Source organism: Mobula birostris, chromosome 26 (assembly GCF_030028105.1).
Source record: "Mobula birostris isolate sMobBir1 chromosome 26, sMobBir1.hap1, whole genome shotgun sequence".
NCBI lineage: Eukaryota > Metazoa > Chordata > Chondrichthyes > Myliobatiformes > Myliobatidae > Mobula > Mobula birostris.
Window position 1 is genome coordinate 28,142,883 of NC_092395.1, and position 23,454 is coordinate 28,166,336.

The 23,454-nt window shown below is 45.1% G+C and overlaps 1 protein-coding gene across 8 annotated transcripts in view; it reads left to right on the forward strand.

The window, feature by feature from the left end:
• Window positions 1–23,454, forward strand: part of LOC140188203 (3',5'-cyclic-AMP phosphodiesterase 4C-like) — a 273,810-nt gene that overhangs the window by 205,353 nt on the left and 45,003 nt on the right. For 6 of the 8 annotated variants that reach the window (XM_072244242.1, XM_072244241.1, XM_072244244.1 and 3 more), the window contains 3 exons: window positions 3,081–3,272; window positions 5,258–5,338; window positions 21,096–21,132. In XM_072244242.1, the coding sequence (XP_072100343.1) occupies window positions 3,081–3,272; window positions 5,258–5,338; window positions 21,096–21,132 (310 nt within the window). The remainder of the gene's footprint in view (window positions 1–3,080; window positions 3,273–5,257; window positions 5,339–21,095; window positions 21,133–23,454) is intronic. The other 2 variants (XM_072244246.1, XM_072244247.1) reach the window with 1 other exon arrangement.

The following is a 23,454-nucleotide window of genomic DNA, read 5'->3' on the forward strand; positions in this document are numbered from 1 at the left end:
GGTATTTGGTTGGGATGGATGGGGTTCACCTTGCGGGCTGGTTCAGACCCGGCCTCGGCTGTGTTCAGTTTGAACTTGACCTTGGCACAGTGTGAATGTGTCACAGTTGGTTCATTTGAGGCCAGGTTGAATGTTATATCCAACAGTACACACCACAGAAATGTGAGATTGTGAGGTAATGGGATTCTGGAGTGGGGTTTGAACTTTCAAAATCTGACTCAGAAATGGTCTATAACCACAGCAACTTGTGATCTCTGAATTTTAGCTCCATTCTGCAGGAGAAATTCTGTATATTTTTTTCAGTGTCAGAGTTAGGGAAGGAAAGGAGTGGGAGTAAGGTTTTATAAATCCCTGAAGGAGCACTGGTTGAATGAAAGATCACCCCCATTGGTTGAAATGTGGCCATCAAGTGGAATTAGAACAAGGCAGATCTCAGCAGCTTCACAAACTGATGACCTTGGTTGCTGTCTGGTTTTTGTTTGTCACCCGGAGGGGGAGATAAAGGGAGAGACATTGATGTATTTCGGTGAATTTAATGTGGAGCTCCCTCTTCCCAAAGAAATATGTGGATGCTGAAGGCTATAACCAAATGAAAATGTTCAGTACTGTGATTGGTCGATTTTCTTTTTCCCAGGTTGAACATTTGAACAAACACAAAATTAAAAAAATTCCTTCCCCACCCCCTCTAAATCTGCTATTTGATGAGATTGTATTAATTTGTAGCTAACGCCTTAATTCCTTTAGTTAACAGAAGTACATCAATCTCAGATTTTAACTAACAGTGGTAAGTAAATAGTTAACAGATGACTGGAGCTAAAATTTAGATGAGTCGCAGTGTCACTGAAATACAGAACAGGCTCCAGGGCCTCATCCTCTGACCATTGTCAGGAGCAAGAACATTTAATTGCGCTGGGGAGAATAAAACGAGCTTGTGCAGAGGGTGGAGAAACTGGGAGGGGGTGATTTAATCAAGGTAAGACCTTGAAGGCTTTTACTCTGCAGTTGGGAGACTCAGATGAGTTGGTTGGTGTGAAACTCCTTGGGCCCCTTTGTTTTCCTCACCCTGCCAGCTTTTTGTCTTGTCACCAGTTCCTACACAACTTGGTATGACCAACCCAGAGAAATACTTGCATGTAGAGAGGCCAATGAGAAATGGCCAATGAGAGTGGAGGAGGTTTGTGATGAGTATAAACATCAATTGATTCAAAGCGCAAACACGAGGAAATCTGCAGGTGCTGGAAACTCAAGCAACACACATCAAAGTTGCTGGTGAATGCAGCAGGCCAGGCAGCATCTCTAGGAGGAGGTACAGTCGATGTCTTGGGCCGAGACCCTTCGTCAGGACTAACTGAAAGAAGAGCTAGTAAGAGATTTGAAAGTGGGAGGGGGAGATCCAAAATGATAGGAGAAGACAGGAAGGGGAGGGATGAACCAAGAGCTGGACAGTTGATTGGCAAAAGGAATATGAGAGGATCATGAGACAGGAGGCCTAGGGAGAAAGAAAAAGGGTGGGAAGCCCAGAAGATGGGCAAAGGGTATAGTGAGAGGGACAGAGGGAGAAAAAGGAGAAAGAGAAAAAGAATGTGTGTATATAAATAAATAAATAACGGATGGGGTACGAGGGGGAGGTGGGGCATTAGCGGAAGTTTGAGAAGTCAATGTTCATGCCGTCAGGTTGGAGGCTACCCAGACGGAATATAAGGTGGTGTTCCTCCAACCTGAGTGTGGCTTCATCTTTACAGTAGAGGAGGCCGTGGATAGACATATCAGAATAGGAATGGGACGTGGAATTAAAATGTGTGGCCTTTTTTTTCCCTCGGTCCCTCTGACTATACCCCTTGCCCTTCCTCTGGGTTTTCCCCCCTCCCCCTTTTCCTTCACCCTGAGCCTCCTGTCCCATGATCCTCTCATATCCCTTTTGCCTATCACCTGTCCAGCTCTTGGCTCCATCCCTCCCCATCCTGTCTTCTCCTATCAGTTTGGATCTCCCCCTCCCCCTCCCACTTTCAAATCTTTTACTAGCTCTTCTTTCAGTTAGTCCTGACGAAGGGTCTCGGCCCAAAACGTCGACTGTACCTCTTCCTAGAGATGCTGCCTGGCCTGCTGCGTTCACCAGCAACTTTGATGTGTGTTGTTAATTGATTCAAAGGCCCGTCTCAGCTCTAGGACTTTTGCTTCTACAGAAGTCTTTTTTTTTTGGAGTTCACAGGTTTTCTTCAGAAGACCTCTATGATCATGCAATTGTACAACAGAGAAGGAGGCATTCCTGCTGGCTCCTTGAAAAGGTTTCCAATTTGTCAGTCCCTGTGCTTTCTTCATGCAGATTTTTCTCCTTTGAGCCTTTGTCATTTGAAAATGTCTGTAGAACATATATCCATCCCTGCCATTTCAGGCAATGCATTCCAGATCGCAAGAACTTGCTGCACAGGAAAGAGAATTGTGCTCCCCTCCCCGCTAGTTCCTCTGCTCATCTCTTTAAACTGTATTCTCTGGTCACTGATCTACTCCCACTGGAAGCAGTTTCTCCTTATGTGCTGTAACAGAGATTTTCAGTCTTGAATACTGAAATAAGTTTCCTCCTTTAACCTTCTCTGCTCCCAGTGTCCACGTCACTGAAGCAGCTCTGCCCTGGCAACGTGACTGGAATTTCCCTCTACATCATCTTCAGCACCACCACATCATTTCTTGGGGTGGGGCCTGGAATTAGACCCGGCTGACCAAATTACCAGGTCATTGTTGAGAATCTGGTCAGCTGGCCAGGGTTGAGATCTCTGGCTTTTGGCTGAGTAAGGACTTAATGTGAGTCATCGATGTAGACAGATAAACCTTAAACAAGTGACTGGTAGAGCAAATCTGAGGGAAAGAGTGGCCTTTTCCAATATCTGGAGAAAGCCAGGCTGAATTTCATTCCTTTGTGTTTGAGTTGTTATTGAAGTGACTTGATTCTGCATTAGTCAGGTTGTGTCACCGATGGGGAAAGGGCGCTTGCTCCCTGCCAGCTCTGACAGTCACAGCCCTCACTCCAGTAAAGCCAAGTCTGCTGCTCCGCACTGACCTGATACTTGTGTCTCTCTATGCAGTTTCGATGTGGAGAATGGGCTCACGGCGGCACGCAGCCCTCTCGACCCTCAGACAAGCCCCAGCTCGGGGCTTGTGCTGCAGGCGAACTTTGCCCATGGCCAGCGACGGGAGTCCTTCCTGTACCGTTCTGACAGCGACTACGATATCTCCCCGAAGAATATGTCCCGGAACTCCTCAATCACCGGCGACCTGTAAGTGATATTACTTTTGTTTTCTCTTGGTAAATTTGATTAAATTGCTGCTCTGAATCAGAAGCTAAAGAGAAATTTTGCCTGATGAATGATGTCAAGCCTGGGGCTTGCTTTTGCAGGGCTTAACCGCGAAGCCATTCATGGCTCTGCTTTAGAGGCCTGGTCAAGAAGGCTTTCTTTGGGGGCCTGAATTTAGGATACTTGCTGGAATGATCAGCAGAAATAGCGAGCTGGCAGCCATCCACATGGACCAACGACATCTAGAGAAGGGGTTTCCAACCTGGGGTCCACAAACCTCTTGCTTAATGCTATTGGTCCACAGCATAAATAAGGTTGGGAAGCCCTAATCTAGAGGCTGTTGCCAGCTCTGATTTGACATACTCCTGGACGTATCATCACAGGACCTCCTGCCTTCTATCACACTGCCATGCTCTTCAATCCCTCTGGTTATATTTGTGGTATGCTCCATTTCCTGATTGAATGACCTGGCTCAATAAAATGGCATTCTGTTCTTCGTCACCAACAGAACCCATTTTAAAAAAAACAAAGACTGTCAAACACCCAATGTGCAGAGGGGAAAAAAAATAGTGCAAACAATAAAAATAAGCAAATAGCATTCAGAACTGAAGTTTACAAAACTGAGTCTGTCCACGGACATAAAGACAGGCATCAGTGCGGCCTAGGTTTGCCAACTTTCTCACTCCCAAATAAGGTACAAAAGTAGCAGTCAAATACGGGACACTTGTGTTTACCCCGAGAGAGTCTACCATGACCATGAAGCCTTGCGCGGGCATCTGTGTGTGCATGCGTGTGCGTGCCGATTTTTTTCTACAAATCGGTTTTGGCTTAATCTTCCCAACTACACTGTACATACATTATTTCTACTTTATATAGGTTGTGTATTTATCATATCATTCCTGCTTTTATTATATTTTAGTGTTATTTTAGGTTTTATGTTATTTGGTATGATTTGGTAGGTTATTTTTTGGGTCTGGGAGCGCTCAAAAATTTTTTCCATATAAATTAATGGTAATTGCTTCCTTGCTTTACGCCATTTTGGCACACAAGGTTTCATAGGGACGCTCTACCTTTGTGGGGGAAATACGGGACAAGGGTGGTCCCGTATGGGATAAACCAATTTAGCCCAATGTATGGGATGCCTGGCAAATATGGGACATTTGGGAACCCTATGCGGCCCATTCAGGAGCAGGCCACAGCATCAGTCCAGCGCAGAGCTGAGTAAGCATCACAGAGCAGCACGCTGAACTGGCCCATCCCTTACCTCTGGCCCCTGACCTTTACAGTCTGGCCTGGTGCTTAAATCGTCCAAACACAGTGTCGTTCCTCGCTCTCAGACCTGGGCCGTGCTGCTTCAACATCCTCTTGGGCCTGGGCTCCACCACCTCCATTCAGCCCATATCTGACCTTACCCATTTGGCCCAGCGCTTAAATTGATCAAACCGTGGATATTTCCTCACTCTCACAGCCGGACCCAGGTCTCGCCTCAACTCTGCCTTGGCTCTATTCACCTCCGTTCTGCCACATGGAATTGCCTCCAGGTCCCCTCCAGCAATGGCCAAACATTGGCTCATTCCCCACCCTCCGGCCCTCAACCCGTGGCCTCAATTGCCGCAACTGTACTGCACCTTCGAGACTTCAGTTCATCCCACAAAAATGCCAAGCCATACAGGCGGTTCGAAAGCTCAACTCCAAATGGGAAGTTACAGCCCATTGTTTGGAGTGATTGTTTACCAGAAAAAGTATTTAGTTGTTTTCTTTGGTTTGTTTGCCACTGATAAGTAGTCACCGAACTTCACCAGCACCATCTTAAACTGGCAGCTGAAATTATTAGTGGATTTGGGACGAGTGGAGGAGGTGGCTTCTTAAGGCCATTTGCAAGCAGAAACTGATAAAAGAGAGTAGGGGAATGAAAATAATCTGTCTCCAATCGTTTTTTACCCTCTTCTCAAACAACTCGGTACCAGAAGTAACTACTTCAAGGCTCACTCAAGACAATCCTTGGTTTCACAACGCTCAGAGCCTTTCCTTGCCCTGACTTTGGGAAAGTAAGTTAGATTTTAACCTGCCCACCTTACCACAGTCTACTAACCATGAGAACCACGAGGCAACACTGTCCTGAGTATTGGTGTGTGAGAGTTGAGGTGAGGGAGGGCAATGCCGGTGAGTTTGGGAGAGTAGGCTTGGGATTTTCCTACCTGCTCTCCTTTTGGGGCTTTTCATTTTTATTAACCCCTGCTGTCCTGGTTGAGTGCCCCTTGAGGTCAAATGTGACAACCTGAACTAAGGTGACGAGACTGCAGGTGCTGAAGTCTAGAGCAGCACAAAAGCGTTTGAGGTTCTCGCTGGATCAGTCAACATCGATGGAGGGAAATGGGCAGTCAACATTTCAGGTTGAGGCCCTTTTGGTCCAGTCATTATGAACATAGAAAAGTACAACGTGGTGTGACCCTTTGGCCCACAATGTTGTACCAACCCACATAAACCCTTCCCTCCTATCCAGCCCACAACCTTCCATTTTACTTACATCCATATGCCTATCTAAGAGTCTTTTAGAAAGTCCAAATGTATCAGCCTCTATCACCATATCAGGCAGAGTGTTCCAGGTACCCGCCTCTCCGTCGTTGTCCCAAACAACTGCCTCTAACATCTCATCTTAAACAGATGTCCTCTGGTATTGGTCACTGCCATCCAGGGGAGAAAAAGGTGCTAGGAGTCCACTCTATCAATGCCTTTCATTATCTTATACACCTCTATCAAGTCGCCACTAATCCCAAGCACGCGCAACCTTTCCTCATTAGACGTGCTCTCTAATCCAGGCAGCATCCTGGTAAATCTCCACCGCATCCTCCCTAAAGCCTCCACGTACTTCCTGTAATGGGACGACCAAAACTGAACATAGGAGTGGTGTAACCAGAGTTTGTCAGAGCTGCAACATTGCCTCATGGCTCCTGAACTCCATCCCCCTTCTACTTAAAGCGCGCACACACTGTGTCTTCCTAACCACCCTATCAGCTTATGGGGCAACTTTGAGGTATTTACTGTAAGTATCCAGGTCCCAAGATCCCTCTGTTCCCCTACTCTAGTTAGAATCCGGCCATTAACTTTGTACTCTGCCTTCGAGTTATGAGTTGACATGAAATGTTGACAGTTCATTCCCCTCTGTAGGCACTGCCTGACCGACTGAGCTGCTCCAGCAACCTTTTTAGTTGCTATAGACATCTTTTGCTTCCCAATCAACACCTTCAGTCCCATTTGTGTTAGAGCCAGGACTATCTTCATAAAAACACTGTGCTCCATCTTGGAGAAAAATTCTTTGTTAGACAGGTAACACATTAGACAGGTGACCAATGGTCTGTTCAGCAAACGTGATTGACCATCCTGGCAGTATTCCAGGAGAGTAATCGTGCACCTACGTAAATTCTGCCCACTCTGCAGTAAGCAGACATGAGAACATCTGCGTCAGGTGGACTCCCTTTGATGTTGTACTCATCACACCTCAGTGTCCCAGCAGCCCACAATCTCTGCTATGAAGGTCTTAACAAAGCTAACTCTGATGGCAGTATTGATCTTCTATTAGAAAGGATGCTGGCCAGCTTTAAACCATGCACACTTCACACTTCCACTGACTTCGATTCAGATGGATAAGAGTTAACCTATTTGTTCCATGGGTATAGGAGATTCAAACTCCCCTCAACTCTACACACCAACCAGGCCAGATGGTGCTCCCTTGAGCTACTCTAGTATCACTCCTGATGTAAGTATCTCTCTGTCCATCCACTTTAACCATAGAAACATTCACCCCCACTCATAGCACCTTCCCCACCCTTAAGCCTGATTTATACTTATGCGTCAACTTGACGTCGTAAGTTCTGTGTCATCGCAAATCGTATGCAGAGCCAACGTGGATCCCTGTGCCATAGCCTGATGCGCACCCCTCCCAAAATGTAACTGCGCGTCGCGGCAACGCAGAACGCAACAGCTGTGATTGGTCCGCTTGGTAGCATCGCATTTCATCCTACGCTGCAATAGCTTCCCATTGGGCGACTGAAGGGCAGGGAAGGAACTCTGGCTGCAATGCTTTCCATAAAGCTTTACAGACCGCCGAAATTATGGAGGACACTTTTCGCTTTTACGAAAAAAGACGCTCGCTTCTTGTTTACCCGGAGAAAGGCTACCATGAGCATGCAGTCTTGCACGGCAGGTGTGTGCGCATGCATGACATTCACGAATTGCAGAGCAACGCAGACACACCAATGCACAAGTATAAATGCTCACAACGCACGTAGGTCACTTGCGTAGGTTACGGTGTCGAGTTGACGCAGAAGTATAAATCAGGCTTTAGTCTGCTCACACCTTCCCTTTCCTCACCACACCAACCCCCCCCCACCCCCTCCACTGCTCCTCCTGAGCTATGTTCATTTATAAAGCCGAACAAGGAAGACATGTTGTTGGGTAAGTTCCATCGTGCTGGGCTTACCCAGTTCTTGTCGCTGTGGCATGTTTTACTTAACTCATTTTGTGCGCACTCACTACTCACACTTTCAGACCCATTTGCGTTGCAGGCAGCGAGTCGCCCTCTCTCATCCCAAGCAGTGGAATGACTCTGCGCTGTGTAGCGGTCAGCGCTCGCAAGAGAAGGAATGGATTATCTCCTGAGGGTTCAAGGCTGCCTCTGTCACGGCCGTGTCATGTTAAGTCGTAGAATCTGAAGTGACTGTAGGAAAGTCTCAGGGTAACCAATCGAACTGAGCTTGGGGTGAATCAACAAGGCAGCCCATGTAGAGTAGCATTCTCTCTCATACTCCTATAGCTGTGTTAACCCCCCCCCCCCCATAGCGGTATATCAGTGCCCCTCCTCCCAGCCTGCAGAGTAGAACCTAATGAAGCCTCATCCCACCCCCCATCACTTTTACTGAGAAAGTATTAAACCTTCCCCTATGCGAATTCTCCCTTTCATTACCTTCATTGGTAGAAATTGGCGGTTGAAATACACCGGAGTTCAGTTGGGCTCTTTTGAATATGGAGATTTAAGACATAAATAAGTGAAGACCTTTTAAGGAAATAGTTTTGCACATAGGAGCACATGGAACAGCAGAGTATAGTACAGGCCCTTCGCCCACGACGTTGCGTCACCACAGCTACCGTGACACTGTTGCAGCTCGGGGCGTTCCAGAGTTTGGAGTTTAATTCTGGAGCCGTCTGTGAGGAGTTTGTAAATTCTCCCAGGGAGTTTCCTCCCTCTGTCCAATGACGTACAGATTAGTAGGTTAATTGGTCATGTAAAGTGTCCTGTCATTGGGAGGGAGGGAATGTCGGCTCAGACCATGAGAGGCCAACGTCAGGCATTTTCATGCCTTACAAGGTGCAGTTTGGAAGTCTGTGTGAGGCACCACTCCTCACACAGACACTAGAGCAATGTGTGGTTAAGTGCCTGGCTCGAGGATACAAACACGCTGCCACAGCTGAGGCTCAAACTAGCGACCTTGAGGTCACTAGACATATGCCTTAACCACTTGGCCACGTGCCCACGTGTCCTGTCATTAGACTAATGTTAATCGGTGGATTACTGGATGTGGGCTCGTTGGGCCATTCTGTGCTGTATCTCTAAATAAATAAATGCTCTAAGATTAATCTAACTTCTGTCTCCCACATAGCACTCCATTTGCCTTCCATCCATATGCCACTTAGTAGAGAGGTTGCCTTTCCCAATTAAGATCCACCACGGAGTAGGGGCACATCAAACCCTTTGATCTCACGAGTGAGCGTGTGGATTTGGACCTGGACTGAACTGGGTTGACTGTCCCATCCACACCATCAAAACACTGCCTCAACCATTCATACACATAGCTGCAAAAAACCCCTCCTTTTTCCTATTCTGTTTGTTTTTATTCCGAAATAGGTGATTTTTTTTTTTAGTTTACTTCAACTTCATATTTAACTTCATAAAGTTGTGTGCTGTAAAGAGAGAGTATCAAGAAGATGGTGTTCTGTTGTTTTCCACACCAGGACACAGAGTCATAGAAAACTACAGCACAGAGGCAGGCTCTTTGGCCCATCTAGTCCATGCCAAACCATTTAAACTGCCTGCTCCCTTCAGCCTGCATTGATGCAGCCCTCCGTACCCCTCCCATCCATGTATCTATCCAAACTTATGGTAAGCGTTGAAATCAAGCTCACATGCACCACTTGCACTGGCAGCTCGTTCCACACTGTCACGATCCTCTGAGTGAAGTAATTGCCCCTCATGTTCCCAAGCTTTTCCCCTTTCACCCTTAATCCATAACCTGTAGTTGTAGACCCACCCAACCCCAAAGGAAAAAGCCTGCTTGTATTTTCCCTATCTATAGCTCTATCAAATCTCCCCTCATTCTTATATATTCCAAGGAACAAAGTCCCAACCTATTCAATCTTTCCTCATAACTCAAGTCCTCCTGGTAACATCCTTGTAAATGTTCTCTGTACTCTTTCAAACTTATTTACATCTCTTCTGTAGTAGGAAATTAGGCCTCACCAATGTCTTATACAACTTAAACATAAACTCCCACCTCCTGTACTGAACTCTTTGATATATGAAAGCCAATGTGCCAAGAGCTTTCTTTATGACCCTAGCTACGTGTGCCACCATTTTTAATGAATTACGGACCTGTATTCCCAGATCCCTTTGCTCTACTGCACACCTCAGTGCACTACTTTTACTGTTCACTGTGTAAGACGAACCCTGATTGGTCCTACTGAAGTCCAATGCCTCGCACTTGTCCGCGTCAAATTTTATCTGCCATTTTTCCAGCTGGTCCAGATCCCACTGCAAGCTCTGATAATCTTCCTCGCTGTCTACTACACTCTCAATCTTGGTGTTATCCACAAATTTGCTGGTCCAGTGACATCCTAGATACTTCCCAACCAATGAAGTACTTAGTTTCCAAATGTAAGCAAGGTTGTAGTTTGTGAAAACATCATGCCAAGTGTACTCTGTAATGGTAACGGTGTGTTTTACTATTTGGCCCTATCGTGGGACCAAATTTTAGAAGTGCTGTGCAGCCAACTGCAGTTTCTGGTGAAACCTGTGCTTCTATAATACCATCAATAATGCAGTGAAACAGCCTGATATATTTCACAGATGTGCTAAAAAATCAAATTTCATTCAGAGCTACAAAGAAACAATGACCAAAATATAGTCAGTGATGTAAGATTTTAAAGTGTGTCCTAACAGAGAGGGATTGGCAGGGAAGTTAGGGAAGAAAATTCCAGAACTTAAGGCTCGGAGCACCAACAGAAGGGTGATTAAATTTGGGATTTGGCAAATAGAGAAACCTGTCTGAGGAATTCGGCCTTCCAATTGAGTCTGGAGTCTGGGACTAGGTCTGATTTAGCTCACTATGAGTAAAGGGGTTCTGGTTCGAATCACAGAACAGTGGAAGAGAAGATAATGCAGTTCTGGAGGTGACTCTTGTGCCAACACTAACCTGGCATTTTAAAAACCTGTCAGTTGAAGAGAAGAGTAGAACAGGAAACAGAAGAAGCTGTATAATCTTTCTGGGAATAGAAGAAATGGAGAAGAAGCTATTCTGTTCATGGAGATGAACTGGGAGTATTCTGCCAAGTAATTAGACAATCTAATTGGTTGGAGACGAACTGCCAGTAGTCTGCTATTAAAAGACAGGGACTGGGAGGTGAGAATTTGTGTGAAATAATGTGTGACAATGAGTACATCTTAGTTAGCTGTGCTGCAATAGTTATATAACTAGACAGTTAGTCCAGGAACAATGGTTTACAGTTGAGAGGTGTGAGTTCAAATCTCACACCAGCTGGGTGTGATATTTGAATCTGATTAATTAAATCACCTAATTTTTAAAAATTTGTCTAATTTGTGTTTTGGAGATGTTTTTAAAAACTGGAGAGAAAAATTGCCATATTCTGATCTGTCTGTGACTCCATACCCACTGTGGAGTGGTTCAACCGCAGTTGCTGAGAGTAACCAGGCCTCTCAGTTGTCGCACAACTGCCATATTAAAGCAGAGTGAGGAGAAAACTAGAACAAGACAAAATTCAGACACGGCAGAGTTCTTCATAGCCAAGATGCTTTCGCAAAATCTTCCTAAAAGCGTCTTGGAAATGGTGCGCAACTTTGCTGTACTCACAGAATCATACTTCACAATCATTGTCCACTGTTACAATCCTCAGGTATTTTCAGTCCAGTGGCCAATAGACTCAACTGAACGATAGTACTGTGGTATACAGACAGGAAGAAAGAACCACTGGAAGTCCTCAACATTGATGCCAAATTATATTGACTGCAGAACCCATGAAGCCTCTTGGCAAAAAGGTTAAATAGTGACAAGGAAATTTCTTTCTGATAATGATCTATTGTCCTCCTCCAGCTATATGAACCAGTGGTTCCTCCATGGAAGATGCACTGAGGGTAATGAGGGTACCAAATATTCTCTGAGTGAGGGAACCTCAATTTCCATCTCCAAGACTGTCTAACAGAATTATCCCTGACCGAGTCCTGAAGAACATAGCTACCACATTGAGTCTGTGGCAGGTAACAAAAAACAAGGAATTTACCCATCATAGCCCGCTTTATTTTACATTCACCAGTCTATCTGTTGCAGAGGTACATTATCTGTCCATGAGAGTATTAGTAGGACTGATCTCTTCCCAGTCTGGTTGAAATAAACTCCCACCTTAACACTGAAGATAAGTCCATCGTGTTGTGCACGTGTATGGAACGGAGTTTTCCCAGAACAGCTCAGAACTGGGCATCCTTGAGGCTCTGTGAACCATCAGCATCAGTAGAACCTGCACTACCATTTGCAGTGCATTTTCCTAAATCTGCAATCGCTATCAAGCTCAACATGGGGAGGATTTAACACAGAGGGGGAGCAGTGTCCAATCCCTAGACACCTCCATTCCCCATGAAGAAGGCCTCAAAGCCCTCCGCTACTTTCTGAATAATAGACCTCACCGGTTCCCCACCACCACTACCCTCCTCCGGTTGGCGGAACTGGTTCTCACACTCAATAACTTCTCTTTTGGCTCCTCCCACTTTCTTCAGACCAAGGGTGTAGCTATGGGAACTCGCATGGGCCCTAGCTATGCCTGCCTCTTCGTTGGTTATGTGGAACAGTCTGTGCTCCAAACCTATTCTGGTACTGCTCCCCAACTTTTCCTTTAGTACATTGACGACTACATTGGTGCTGCTTCCTGCACCCATGCTGAGCTCATCAATTTCATCGACTTTACTTCTAACTTCCACCCAGCCCTCAAATTCACTTGGTCTATCTCAGACACTTCTCTCCCCTTTCTCGATCTCTCGGTCTCCATCTCTGGAGACGGACTGTCCACTGACATCTTCTACAAACCCACTGACTCTCATAACTACCTCAACTATACCTCTTCCCATCCCACCACATGCAAAAATGCCATTCCCTATTCCCAGTTCCTCTGTCTCCGCCGCATCTGCTCCGAGGATGAGGTTTTCCGTTTCAGGACATCTCAAATGTCCTCTTTCTTTAAGGATCATGGTTTCCCTTCTGCTGTCATTAATGATGCCCTCACCCGCATCTCCTCCATTTCCCGCACTTCGGCTCTCACCCCATCCTCCCACCACCACAACAGGGACAGAGTTCCCCTTGTCCTCACCTACCACCCTACTAGCCTCCGGATCCAACACATTATCCTCACAACTTCCGCCACCTTCAACAGGACCCCACCACTAAGCACATCTTTCCCTCTCCACCCCTCTCCGCCTTCTGCAGGGATCGGTCCCTCCGCGACTCCCTGGTCCACATGTCCCTCCCCACGGATCTCCCACCTGGCACTTACCCCTGTAAGTGCAAGTGCTACACCTGTCCCTATACCCCCTCTCTTACCACCAGTCAGGGCCCCAAACAGTACTCCCAAGTGAGGCAACACTTCACTTGTGAGTCTTTTGGGGTCATCTATTGCATTCGGTGCTCCCGGTGCAGCCTCTTCTACATCAGTGAAACCCGACGCAGATTGGGGGACCGCTTCGTCGAACACCTCTGCTCCGTCCGGCAAAGCAGACAGGATCTCCCAGTAGCCACCCACTTCAACTCTGCTTCCCACTCCCATTCAGATATGTCCATACATGGCCTCCTCTACTGCCATGATGAGGCTAAACTCAGGTTGGAGGAGCAACACCTCATATAACGTTTAGGTAGTCTCCAGCCCCTTGGTATGAACATAGAATTCTCCAACTTCCAGTAATTTCCTCCCCCTCTCTTCCCCCATCCCTATGTCACTGTGCCCCCTCCCCTAGCTGCCTACCTCCTCCCTCTTGGTTCTGCCTCCTTCTACTACCCATTGTGTTTTCCCCTATTCTTTCTTCACCTTTCCTGCCTATCCCCTCCCTGCCTCCCTTCCCCCACCCCTTTATCTTTCCCCTTACTGATTTTTCACCTAGAACCTTCCAGCCTTCTCCTTCCCACCCTCCCCCCACCTCCTTTACAGGACCTCTGCCCCTTCCCTGTTCAGTCCTGACGAAGGGTTCCGGCCTGAAACGTCGACCGATCTTTTCCACTGATGCTGCCCGACCTGCTGAGTTCCTCCAGCGTGTTGTGAGTGTTGCTCGACGAGGAGTGCAGAAGGGCATGCAGGAGCAACACCTGGCATACCTAAAAATAAGCTTCAAACCCAGTGAGGCTCCAACTCAGAACAATGTGTGCTAAACAGTAAGAGCAGAATGTGATAATTAACTGATTCTATAATTTATGGATCAGATCAAAGCTCTGCTATCCTGCTGTAAGTAATTAAATACTTGTTCCAAAACCAAAGCTCTAAAGAGCAGCTCCATCCTCTGCACTGGTAGAGCCCAGCACGCGAATGCTAAACACAAACCTGAATTATTTGCAAACATACTCAGACACAAGCGTCAAGTGGATAAGCAGTCTTGGCTTCCCTTTGAGATTCCTCCCGTCGCATTAGTCAGTCTCCAACTATTTCTCTTCACCCTACATGATATGAGGAAACAGCTGAGAACACTTGATACAGCACAGACACACCAGATGAAGACTTACACTCTATAACTAGCTGCACCTCAAGCTGGGCTGTTCCAGGTAGGTACTGGCATTCAGTCAGTGTTGATCATGATTGGCCAATCCACACAAAGCAGGTATGATCCAGTCCAGCTAGTTAATACTCAGCTTATCGACTCTCAGTCACCAACACAGTGATGGAAGGCGCTATCAACAATGCAATCAAGCAGTATTTATTCATGGATAAGATGCTCATCCTGCCCAGTTTAGGTCATCTGAAGACCACTTCATCAAATAGACTGAATTCCAAAGGTGGGGGGGGGGGGTGGATTAGGGTCATTTCATTTGACTTCATGGGAGCATTGGCCTGGGTGTGGCATCACGAGAAGCCCTATTCAAACTGAGCTCAGTGGACATCAAGGGAAAGCTCCCTGGTTGAGTTGGAGTCATATCTCCCACAAAGGAAGGTGTTTACTGGAGATAATTCATCCCAACCTCATTGTTGCAGCAGCTCCTCAGACTAGTGTCCCAAGCGAAACCGTCATCAGTTGTTTTGTCAAAGACCTTAATTTTATCAAAAAAGATCAAAAGTGGTTGATGATTCAGTGTTATTCAATCTTCAACAAGTGAAGCCAGCCATGTATTCATCAGCAAGATCTGGATCACTTCAAGCATGGGCTGATAACTAGCAAGTAACATTCATTTGAGCAAGGTTAGTGCCTGTAATTGATAAAAGAAAGTATGTTGAGTTATCCTTGACATTCAAAGGCATTACCATCGCCGAGTCCTCATTCTATCCACATTCTAAAAGTCATTAATGATCAGAAATTCTACTGTTTGAGCCACATGAATGCATGACTACAAGAACAGATGAGGAGTTGGATATCCTACAGAAACTAACTCTCATGCTGACGTCAAGGTCTTTCTATATACAGTGTTTGAGGCAATAGCTTGAAGAGGTATTGTTCTCTTGACTAGAAAAGTGTAGCTCCAAGAACACACAAGTTTGAATCCGTAGAGAACAAAGTAGCTATTTTGGTTTGCACCACATCTACCAGCCTATTAGTTTCCTGCATCAATGTCACAGAGCGGCTGTGATGTATACCATCTATTATACAGAGTGGATTCCAGTTATTTGGAACACATTGGGATTAGTGCATCTTGGCCCAATTAAGCAACTGCCCCAATTAGCCTAAGTTTCATGGAAATAGTTAAAAAGGTATAAAAAGACAAACTACCATCTAACTGAATAACAAATTATGCATTTAAATGAAATACAGATCAAATCAGAACGCTAACGATAATATTACAGTACTATAAAACTGGTGGTGTAGTGGCATCAGCACTGGACTTCGAGGCAGATGGTTCTGAGTTCAAACCCAGCCGGGTCCCAACCTGGGCAGCAGCAGTATCTGCCTGGCAATCTGCTTTCATATCTTACCATGAAAACCTTGTGGTCCATGAGGTCACGAAGAGTCAGGCTACACTAAGCGACTGAACAACAACAAGTTATAAAACTATGTATTAGTTCCTAATTTTTATCGATTGAGGAATTCATCCATTATACTTTGCTGTGTTCATTTGACTGTAAATGAACAAAATCAATGCACCCACCTAGTGTAGATATTGAACTGAATTCTTACAGTGTTTTTGATAATTATATCCTCCAAGTCTTCATTTTCATTGTAACATTCAAGATAATTTTCGATACCTTCAAATTCTTTGTAGTTCCTAAATTGTTGAAGTTCATTTTCATTTTCATGTCCAACCATTTCTGGCATCTCCAAGCCTGAATGCTTGAAAGATGAGCATGACAGTTCTGAATTGTCTTACTGTTTATTTCTTCCCAACTATCAGTCACAAAAATCACTGCTTTTTGAACACAAACACATGCAACAAACACTGTTTAAAAGTTGCTCACTCTAAGCATGGTGTAGTGGCTATCGGCCACACAAATGCACATGACTGACACTAGTTAGAAACTGTTCTGCAACAGTGTCCTGTCCCAATTAAGCAGCATAGTGTCCCAAATAAACAAAGTATGTCCTCCCAGCTACTTTCTCGATTCGTTTTTGTTCTTTAAGAGTTGGCCCAAGTAAGCGGCTGCTCCAATTATCCAATGTCCCAAATAACTGGCATCCACTGTATATATTTTATTTGTCTATGCTGCCCCAACAGCACCTTCTAGATCCTTGACCACTAAGAAGCATCAGGATAGTAGGTATAGGAGAACACTGCCACCTGCAGGTTCCAGTCCAAGTTGCACCCGGTCCTTTCCTGTAAATACCTCGCCTGCCCTTTGTCATTGCTGGGCCTAAATCCTTATTCAAAAGCAATTTCGAAGCACATTCACCAGAAGAACTGAAGTGGTTCAGAAAGACATCTGACCACCACCTTCTCAAGAACAGCTTGGAATAAATGCGAGCCTTGTCTGTGATGTTCATGTCGTGAAAATTTGTGTGTTTGAGCTCCCAGAAGAATTAGAAAACAAGGGGGGGGAATTTTGAAATCCAAGGATTGCTGGACTGGTAACCAATGTAGATCGATGAGCTCAGGGTTACGGACAAACAGACTCGGTGCATGTCGGCACCTGGAAATGAGAGCTAAGGATGAACTCAGTGTTACATAGAGTAGGACAGAGAGACCAGCCAGGAATCAGAATCAGAATCCGTTTTATTATCACCATGAAATTTGTTAACTTAGCAGCAGCAGTTTATTGAATTAATATATTTAAAAGGTGAGGTAGTGTTCACGGGATCAATGTCAATTTAAGAATTGGATTGCAGAGGGGAAGAAGCTGTTCCTGAATCACTGAGTGTGTGCCTTCAGGCTTCTGTACCTCCTACCTGATGGTAACAGTGAGAAAAGGTCATGCCTTGGGTGCTGGAGGTCCTTAACAATGGACACTGCCTTTCTGAGACACCACTCCTTGAAGATGTACTGGGTACTTTGTAGGCTAGTACCCAAGATGGAGCCGACTAAATTTATAACCTTCTGTAGCTTCTTTCGGTCCTGTGTAGTCGTCCCCCCCCCCCCCCCCCCCCACAATACCAGACAGTGATACAGCCTGTCAGAATGCTCTCCATGATACATCTATAGAAGTTTTTGAGTGTGTTTGTTGACATATCAAATTGCTTCAAACTCCTAATAAAGTATAGCCGCTGTCTTGCCTTCTTTATAGCTGCATCAATATGTTGGGACTAGGTTAGGTCCTCAGAGATCCTGACACCCAGGAACCTGAAGTTGCTCACTCTCTCCACTTCTGATCCCTCTATGAGGATTGGTATGTGTTCCTTCATCTTAGCCTTCCTGAAGTCCACAATCAGCTCTTTTGTCTTACTGAGGTTAAGTGCCAGGTTGTTGCTGCGACACCACGCCACTAGTTGGCATATCTCACTCCCGTACGCCCTGTCATCTCCATATGGAATAGTCAGACCCAGCAGTAAGAAAGGATAGCAGGGTTGAGGGCTTCAGCAGGTGAGCAGAGGCCACATCAACGTAAAGGTGGAAGTCGTCATTACAATGATGGTACAGTGGTCTGTGGCACATCTTGAAGTTAAATATGATACCAAGCTTTTATGAAGAATCTTGTTCACTCTGAGCAGCAAGAATGAGCGAGTTACAGTGACAGACTGCAGGAAACTTTACCCTATAGCAGAGATGAATAAAACTAGAGGACACAGATTTTAGAGTAAGGGGTAAGAGATCTTCAGGGGATCTGAAGGGGGCATTGGTCACTCAGTTGTGAGTACCTGGAGAACACTGACTGAGAGCAGAGCTGCTGCCAACATTTAATAAGTGTGTGGATGGGCACTTGAATCACCATTGCATTGTAGACTTATCAGCCAAATGCTGGAAGATGGAATTCATATGAATGGGTGCTAACTGGTCAGCATGGCCATGGTGGACTGAATGACCTGGTTCCCAGCAGGATGACTCCATGACCACTAGAGAAAATTTCAGCAGCTCCACGCCCTATCCTCTGCTGCATTTTTAGTTCCTACAGCTGATATGTAGCCTGACCTAACTGTGTGCCTGTACCTACAAGTTTCAGTAATAATCCATTTTATAGTAAAGGGTCAGTGGGACAAAAAATTAAAATTGTGGTGCTGCTTGTAGATTTTGAGAGCTTGCATCCTGCTGCTGCTATCTGTTTCGCATCAAATCAAAGACATCCTCCAATGAAAAGAATCCAAAGGCCAAATTGTGCACAGGAAGTTCGCAACAATCGCAATGCATTATCTGTCCTGTCAAGTGCTTTAGGATGTTTTTATCACACTGTGCACAACATAAAGGTAAATCATTGACAGTGATCAGATCATCTGCATTGGTAATGTTGGTCGAAGGTAAATGTATTCAATTTAGTGGGCAATCTCCCCTGCAATTATAAAATATAAAATACAGTGGATTCCGGTTAATTGGGACATATCAGGACCCATACATTTCAGCTCAATTAAGTAGCTGTCCCAATTAGCCAAAGTTTCACAGAAATAGTTAAAAAGGTATAAAACAAACAAACTACCATTTAATTGAAGAACAAATTATGATTTTAACTGAAATACAGAATAAATCAGAACACTAAAAATGGTATTATGATACTATAAAACTGTAGTTCCTAATGGTTATCAATAGAAGAATTTATCTGCCACTTGTTGGAGTGAAATTGTTTCATTTTCACTCCCGCACATTTCTGGTATCTCCAAGCCTGAGTGCTTGAAACCTAAGTGAGCAAAGCAGGTCTGAATGATCTTACTGCTTATTTCTTACTAACTCTCAGTGACAAAAATCACCGCTTTTTGAACGCGCGCAACTGACACTATTTAGAATCTGTTCGCCCTAAGCGCAGTCTAACGGCCACACAAGTGCACGCATCTGATGGTAGTTAAAAATTTGACAATTGTCTCCTGCCTCAATGAAATGGCATAGTGTCCCAAATAAACAAAGGGAATCCCACCTACGGCATTTTCTCAATTAGTTTTTGTGCTTTAAAAGTTGTTCCAAATAGGCAGCTTCCCCGATTAATCAATGGCCCAATTAACCAGAATCCACTGTATCCATCCAAGGGGGTTGACTGGGTCTTGCTAAGGCAGCACCTGTGACAATACAATACTCTCTCTACACTGGGACTGTCAGTGCAGGGGTTCTGCTCCAGCCTCCGACATAGGATCAGGAACTTTCAGTTACAATCCAGAAGTATTGGTATTGGTTTATTATTCTCACCTGTGCCAGGATTCAGTGAAAAGCTTGTCTTGCATACTGTTCATGCCGATCAGTCCGTTATGATATTGAAGTTCTAGTTCAGCGCACTGAGGAGAAATAAGAGGAAACAACAAAAATGTGAAGTAAAGTGTTAAAACACTACTGTGAAGGTGCAGTGCAGGTAAATGATGAAGTGCAAGTTTTATGACAAAAGAGATTATGAGGCCAAGTGGTCCATTAAAGAATCTGGTAACAGTGGAACAGGAGACGCCCTGAGGCTGGTGGTACGTGCATTCTGACTTCTGTTTGTCTTCTGCCCAACGGGAGAAGGGAGAAGAGAGAGTGACCGAGGTGGGCAGTGTCTTTGATTATGCTGGTTGCTTTACTGAAGCAGTGAGAAGTATAGACAGAGTCGACTGAGGGAGGGCTAGTTCCCGTGATGTGCTGAGCTGTGCCCACAATATACTTCTGCAGTTTCTTGCACTGGGACTGTTAGTGTAGAGCAGAGGCCATATCAAATCATTATGCCTCAACACAAAATGCTTTCTGTGGTGCATTGAGAAAGAAATGATGAGGGTCAAGGGGGCATGCCAAATTTCTTTAGCCTCCTGAGGAAGTAGAGGCATCAACAAAGGAACCAGGGCAGGCTATTGGAGATGTTCATAATTAGGAACTTGAAGTTCACTATTCTTTTAATCTCAACACCATTGGTGTAGGCAGGAGCGTGTGCACGTGCACCTCCGCCCTTTCTGAAGTCTCTTTTTGTTTTGGTGGCATTGAGAGAAAAGTTATTGTCATGATACTATGTCGCTAGGCTGTCTGTCTCCTTCCTGTACTCCAACTCATCGTTAGTTGTTGATAGACTGATTTGGCGATAACGATGCGCTGCCCCCAATCTTTAGCTAATTGAGAGGGGATATCGATCTGCTGGACCAGAGGATTTGTGAGGGGTCTTCAATTCACCCAACAATGAAGTGACTATTGCTCAGCTTCCTGCAGGAAGCAGCCTGGTGGTATAATTGTTGTTGATTCTCTCCACGCCTTGTGGCGCAACGGGCCGCAACCTTGCCATTTCTTTAGCATTTGTCTGTTTTTAATGGGGCTGAGTTGCTAGCTCGACGCTCAACCCGGCATGGATGGAAAGCGTGTGAGGGGTTGGCTGGATTTGAACCTGGGACCACTCGCCTCGGGGTTTAGTGTGGATGCCACTACGCCACCGGCCAGTGCAAGGTAGTGTAATTGGCCACTGTAAATTCCCCTGGTATATGAGAGTGGTGGAACTGATGGAAATGTGGGAGAATAGCTTACAAGGAAAGCTAGTTGGCGAATGTGATTCACCAACTATTGCAAACCAGCAAAGAACTGATGACCTCCTTCAACATCGCTAAGAAAAATAGAAGTAAAACAAGGTGCTAAAGACATGACAGTCCCACATCCAAATAAAACTTTGAATTGTTTTGTGATTTGGTTTGTGGGGAACGTCAACAACTTCTCCTTTGCTGCATCTTAGTGTCTCTGCATTGAGTATTTGGTTCATTGTAAGTAAGCAATATGTTGAATGTATGGAGGACCACTATTTTAACTCTGTGATTCTTTTTGTACTCAGCCATGCAGAAGACATGATTGTGACTCCATTTGCTCAGGTGAGTAGGGCAGCCTGAGTCCCTGTTTGAATGAGAGAAAGGGAAATGATTCCCCATTTTGTTTTCCACTCTCCACTTCACGTTGTCTCATCTTCTCTTCAGGCGTGTGAGTAGCTCAGCCATCTCTTGGAACACATAAGAGAAAAACTTGTATTCCAGTCCTCCTTTCAGCATCTTGAGATTCCCAAAGAGATTTATAACCAATTGAGTCCATTCTGAAATATGGTCACTTTGGTAGTTAACTTGTCCCAGAAGCAACAGTATTATCTGTTCTTATCGTCCTGGCTCATGGACAGGTATTGAGCCAAAACATTCAGGGTTACACCTCTGCCCTTCTTCAGAAAGCTGGGCTAACTGGGAGAGCAGGTAGGCCCTAGGTTTAATGTCACTAAGTGTGCGGTGACTGCATTCTTACTATAGCAGTAATTTTGGACATCAAAGTAATTGAAGGACATGGGACTGAACAGTCAGGTGTTTGACAGTGAAGAGATTTTGGAGGGATGACACTACTGTCAAAAATCAAGTATTTCCATGGCAAGGACAGTAGGAGACATATGCCCAGTAAATCTTCATCAACACTTCCTGTCAAACACTTCCATGACAGACACTGGGTAAGTTAGGTACAGAGTTGCCATTCTAGACTAATTCTAGGTGGGTTTACCATATGAGGAGAAATTGAGTAAACTGGGTCAATGTTCTGTTGAGGTTGGAAGAAAGAGGAGAATGAGGGGAAAATCTTGCACCTTGGAAGTCAAGTTGTGGTAGGACGTATAGAGTTAGTGACAGGGGTTTTACGGGTGCTGGGGTACAGAGAGAAATTGGGGTGTGAGTTCATAGTTCTCTGAAAGAAATGACACAGATGGATATGATAGTGAAGAAGGTATGCTTGCCTTCAATAGGTGAGACATTGAGTGTAGGAATTTGGATATCATTTTGCAACTGTATGTACCCCCTGGTAAGCCTCAGGCTCACTCAGCTCGCTTTCGTCTAGAGGGAAGCAGCCTTCGGCCCCGCCAAACTGGGTAATCAAGTTTGTGTGGATGCTACGTGATGTACCCCACCCCGCCAAATAACAGACAATACACCATATACGATTAAATGATTACACTTTATAGATCTTACTGGAACTAGGTAATTAATAGAGTTAAAATATAAAAGGAAAATAAAAGGCGCCAAACTTATCAAAGTTCAACTACTTTGTGCACACAGTTGGAGCTCAATTAACGGAGTCCTCTTTCCACCATTCGATCCCTTCCGACCTCCTCGACCCGCCGCCTGGGACCAACCACGGTGGTCGACCAGACACTCCACATGAGTCTGTCTTCGTCTCCTCTCCTCGCTGAACACCCTGGGCCTCGGACTCCCGCTCGGGGTCCATCCTGCCGCCCAACTTACAGCATCGCATCTCCTCTCCCTGTCCCCATCGCCCTCTGCCCCAAAGCCCATGAAAAACAATAGCTTACAGACACACGAGAAAGAATAAAATCTATCCCAATTGGTTAGCAAATGAATACAATGCTCTTATCAGTAATATAACCCAAACAAACTACGGGAGAGAAGCACTTTCTCAGCAGTTAACATAACACAGAAGCCATTTTCATTAGCCTTAGCAGTAACATAAAAGAAGAAACCCCTTACATGTATAAAGCGTTTGTCCTACTGGACTTACAGGGTTGTGTGCAGTTTTGGTAACAACACTACAGAAAAGATGTGGTAACATTAGAAAGAATGCAGAAGAGACTCACCAGGTTGTTTCCTGGAGAGCTGTAGTTATAAGAGAAGATTATGCAGGCTGAATTTATTCTCACTAGAACATAAGAGGCTAAGAGATAACCTTACAGATGTTTATAAAATTATGAATGGCGTAGATAGTGTAGATAGTCTTTTTTTCCCAGGACAGGGGAGTCTAGAACCAGAAGGCATAGGTTTAAAGTGAAAGGGGAGAAATTTAAAGCAGATTTGAAGGGTAGGTTTTTCACACGAAAGGCAGTAAATATCTGGAATGAACTGTCAGGGGAGGTGGTGGGGTTAGATACAATTACTGAAAGGGCCTGTCTCTGCAACAAATGGTTCTGTGGTCTTAGGTACTGAGTAACTTTACACTGTTGACACAAACACTCCCAAAGAAAAGGTAACATGGGTTAGATACCGAGTAAAACTCCCTTTGTGCCACGCCATCAAATGCTCCCAGGGCAAAGGCAGTGTGACTAAGATACAGAGTAAACCTATCTGAGCCCTAATTTCAAGAGCTGTTCCGTTCTAATTCAGAAGGATAATCTGTTCTTTTTCCAGCCCAGCCATTCTGCGAACGTGTTAGTGGAA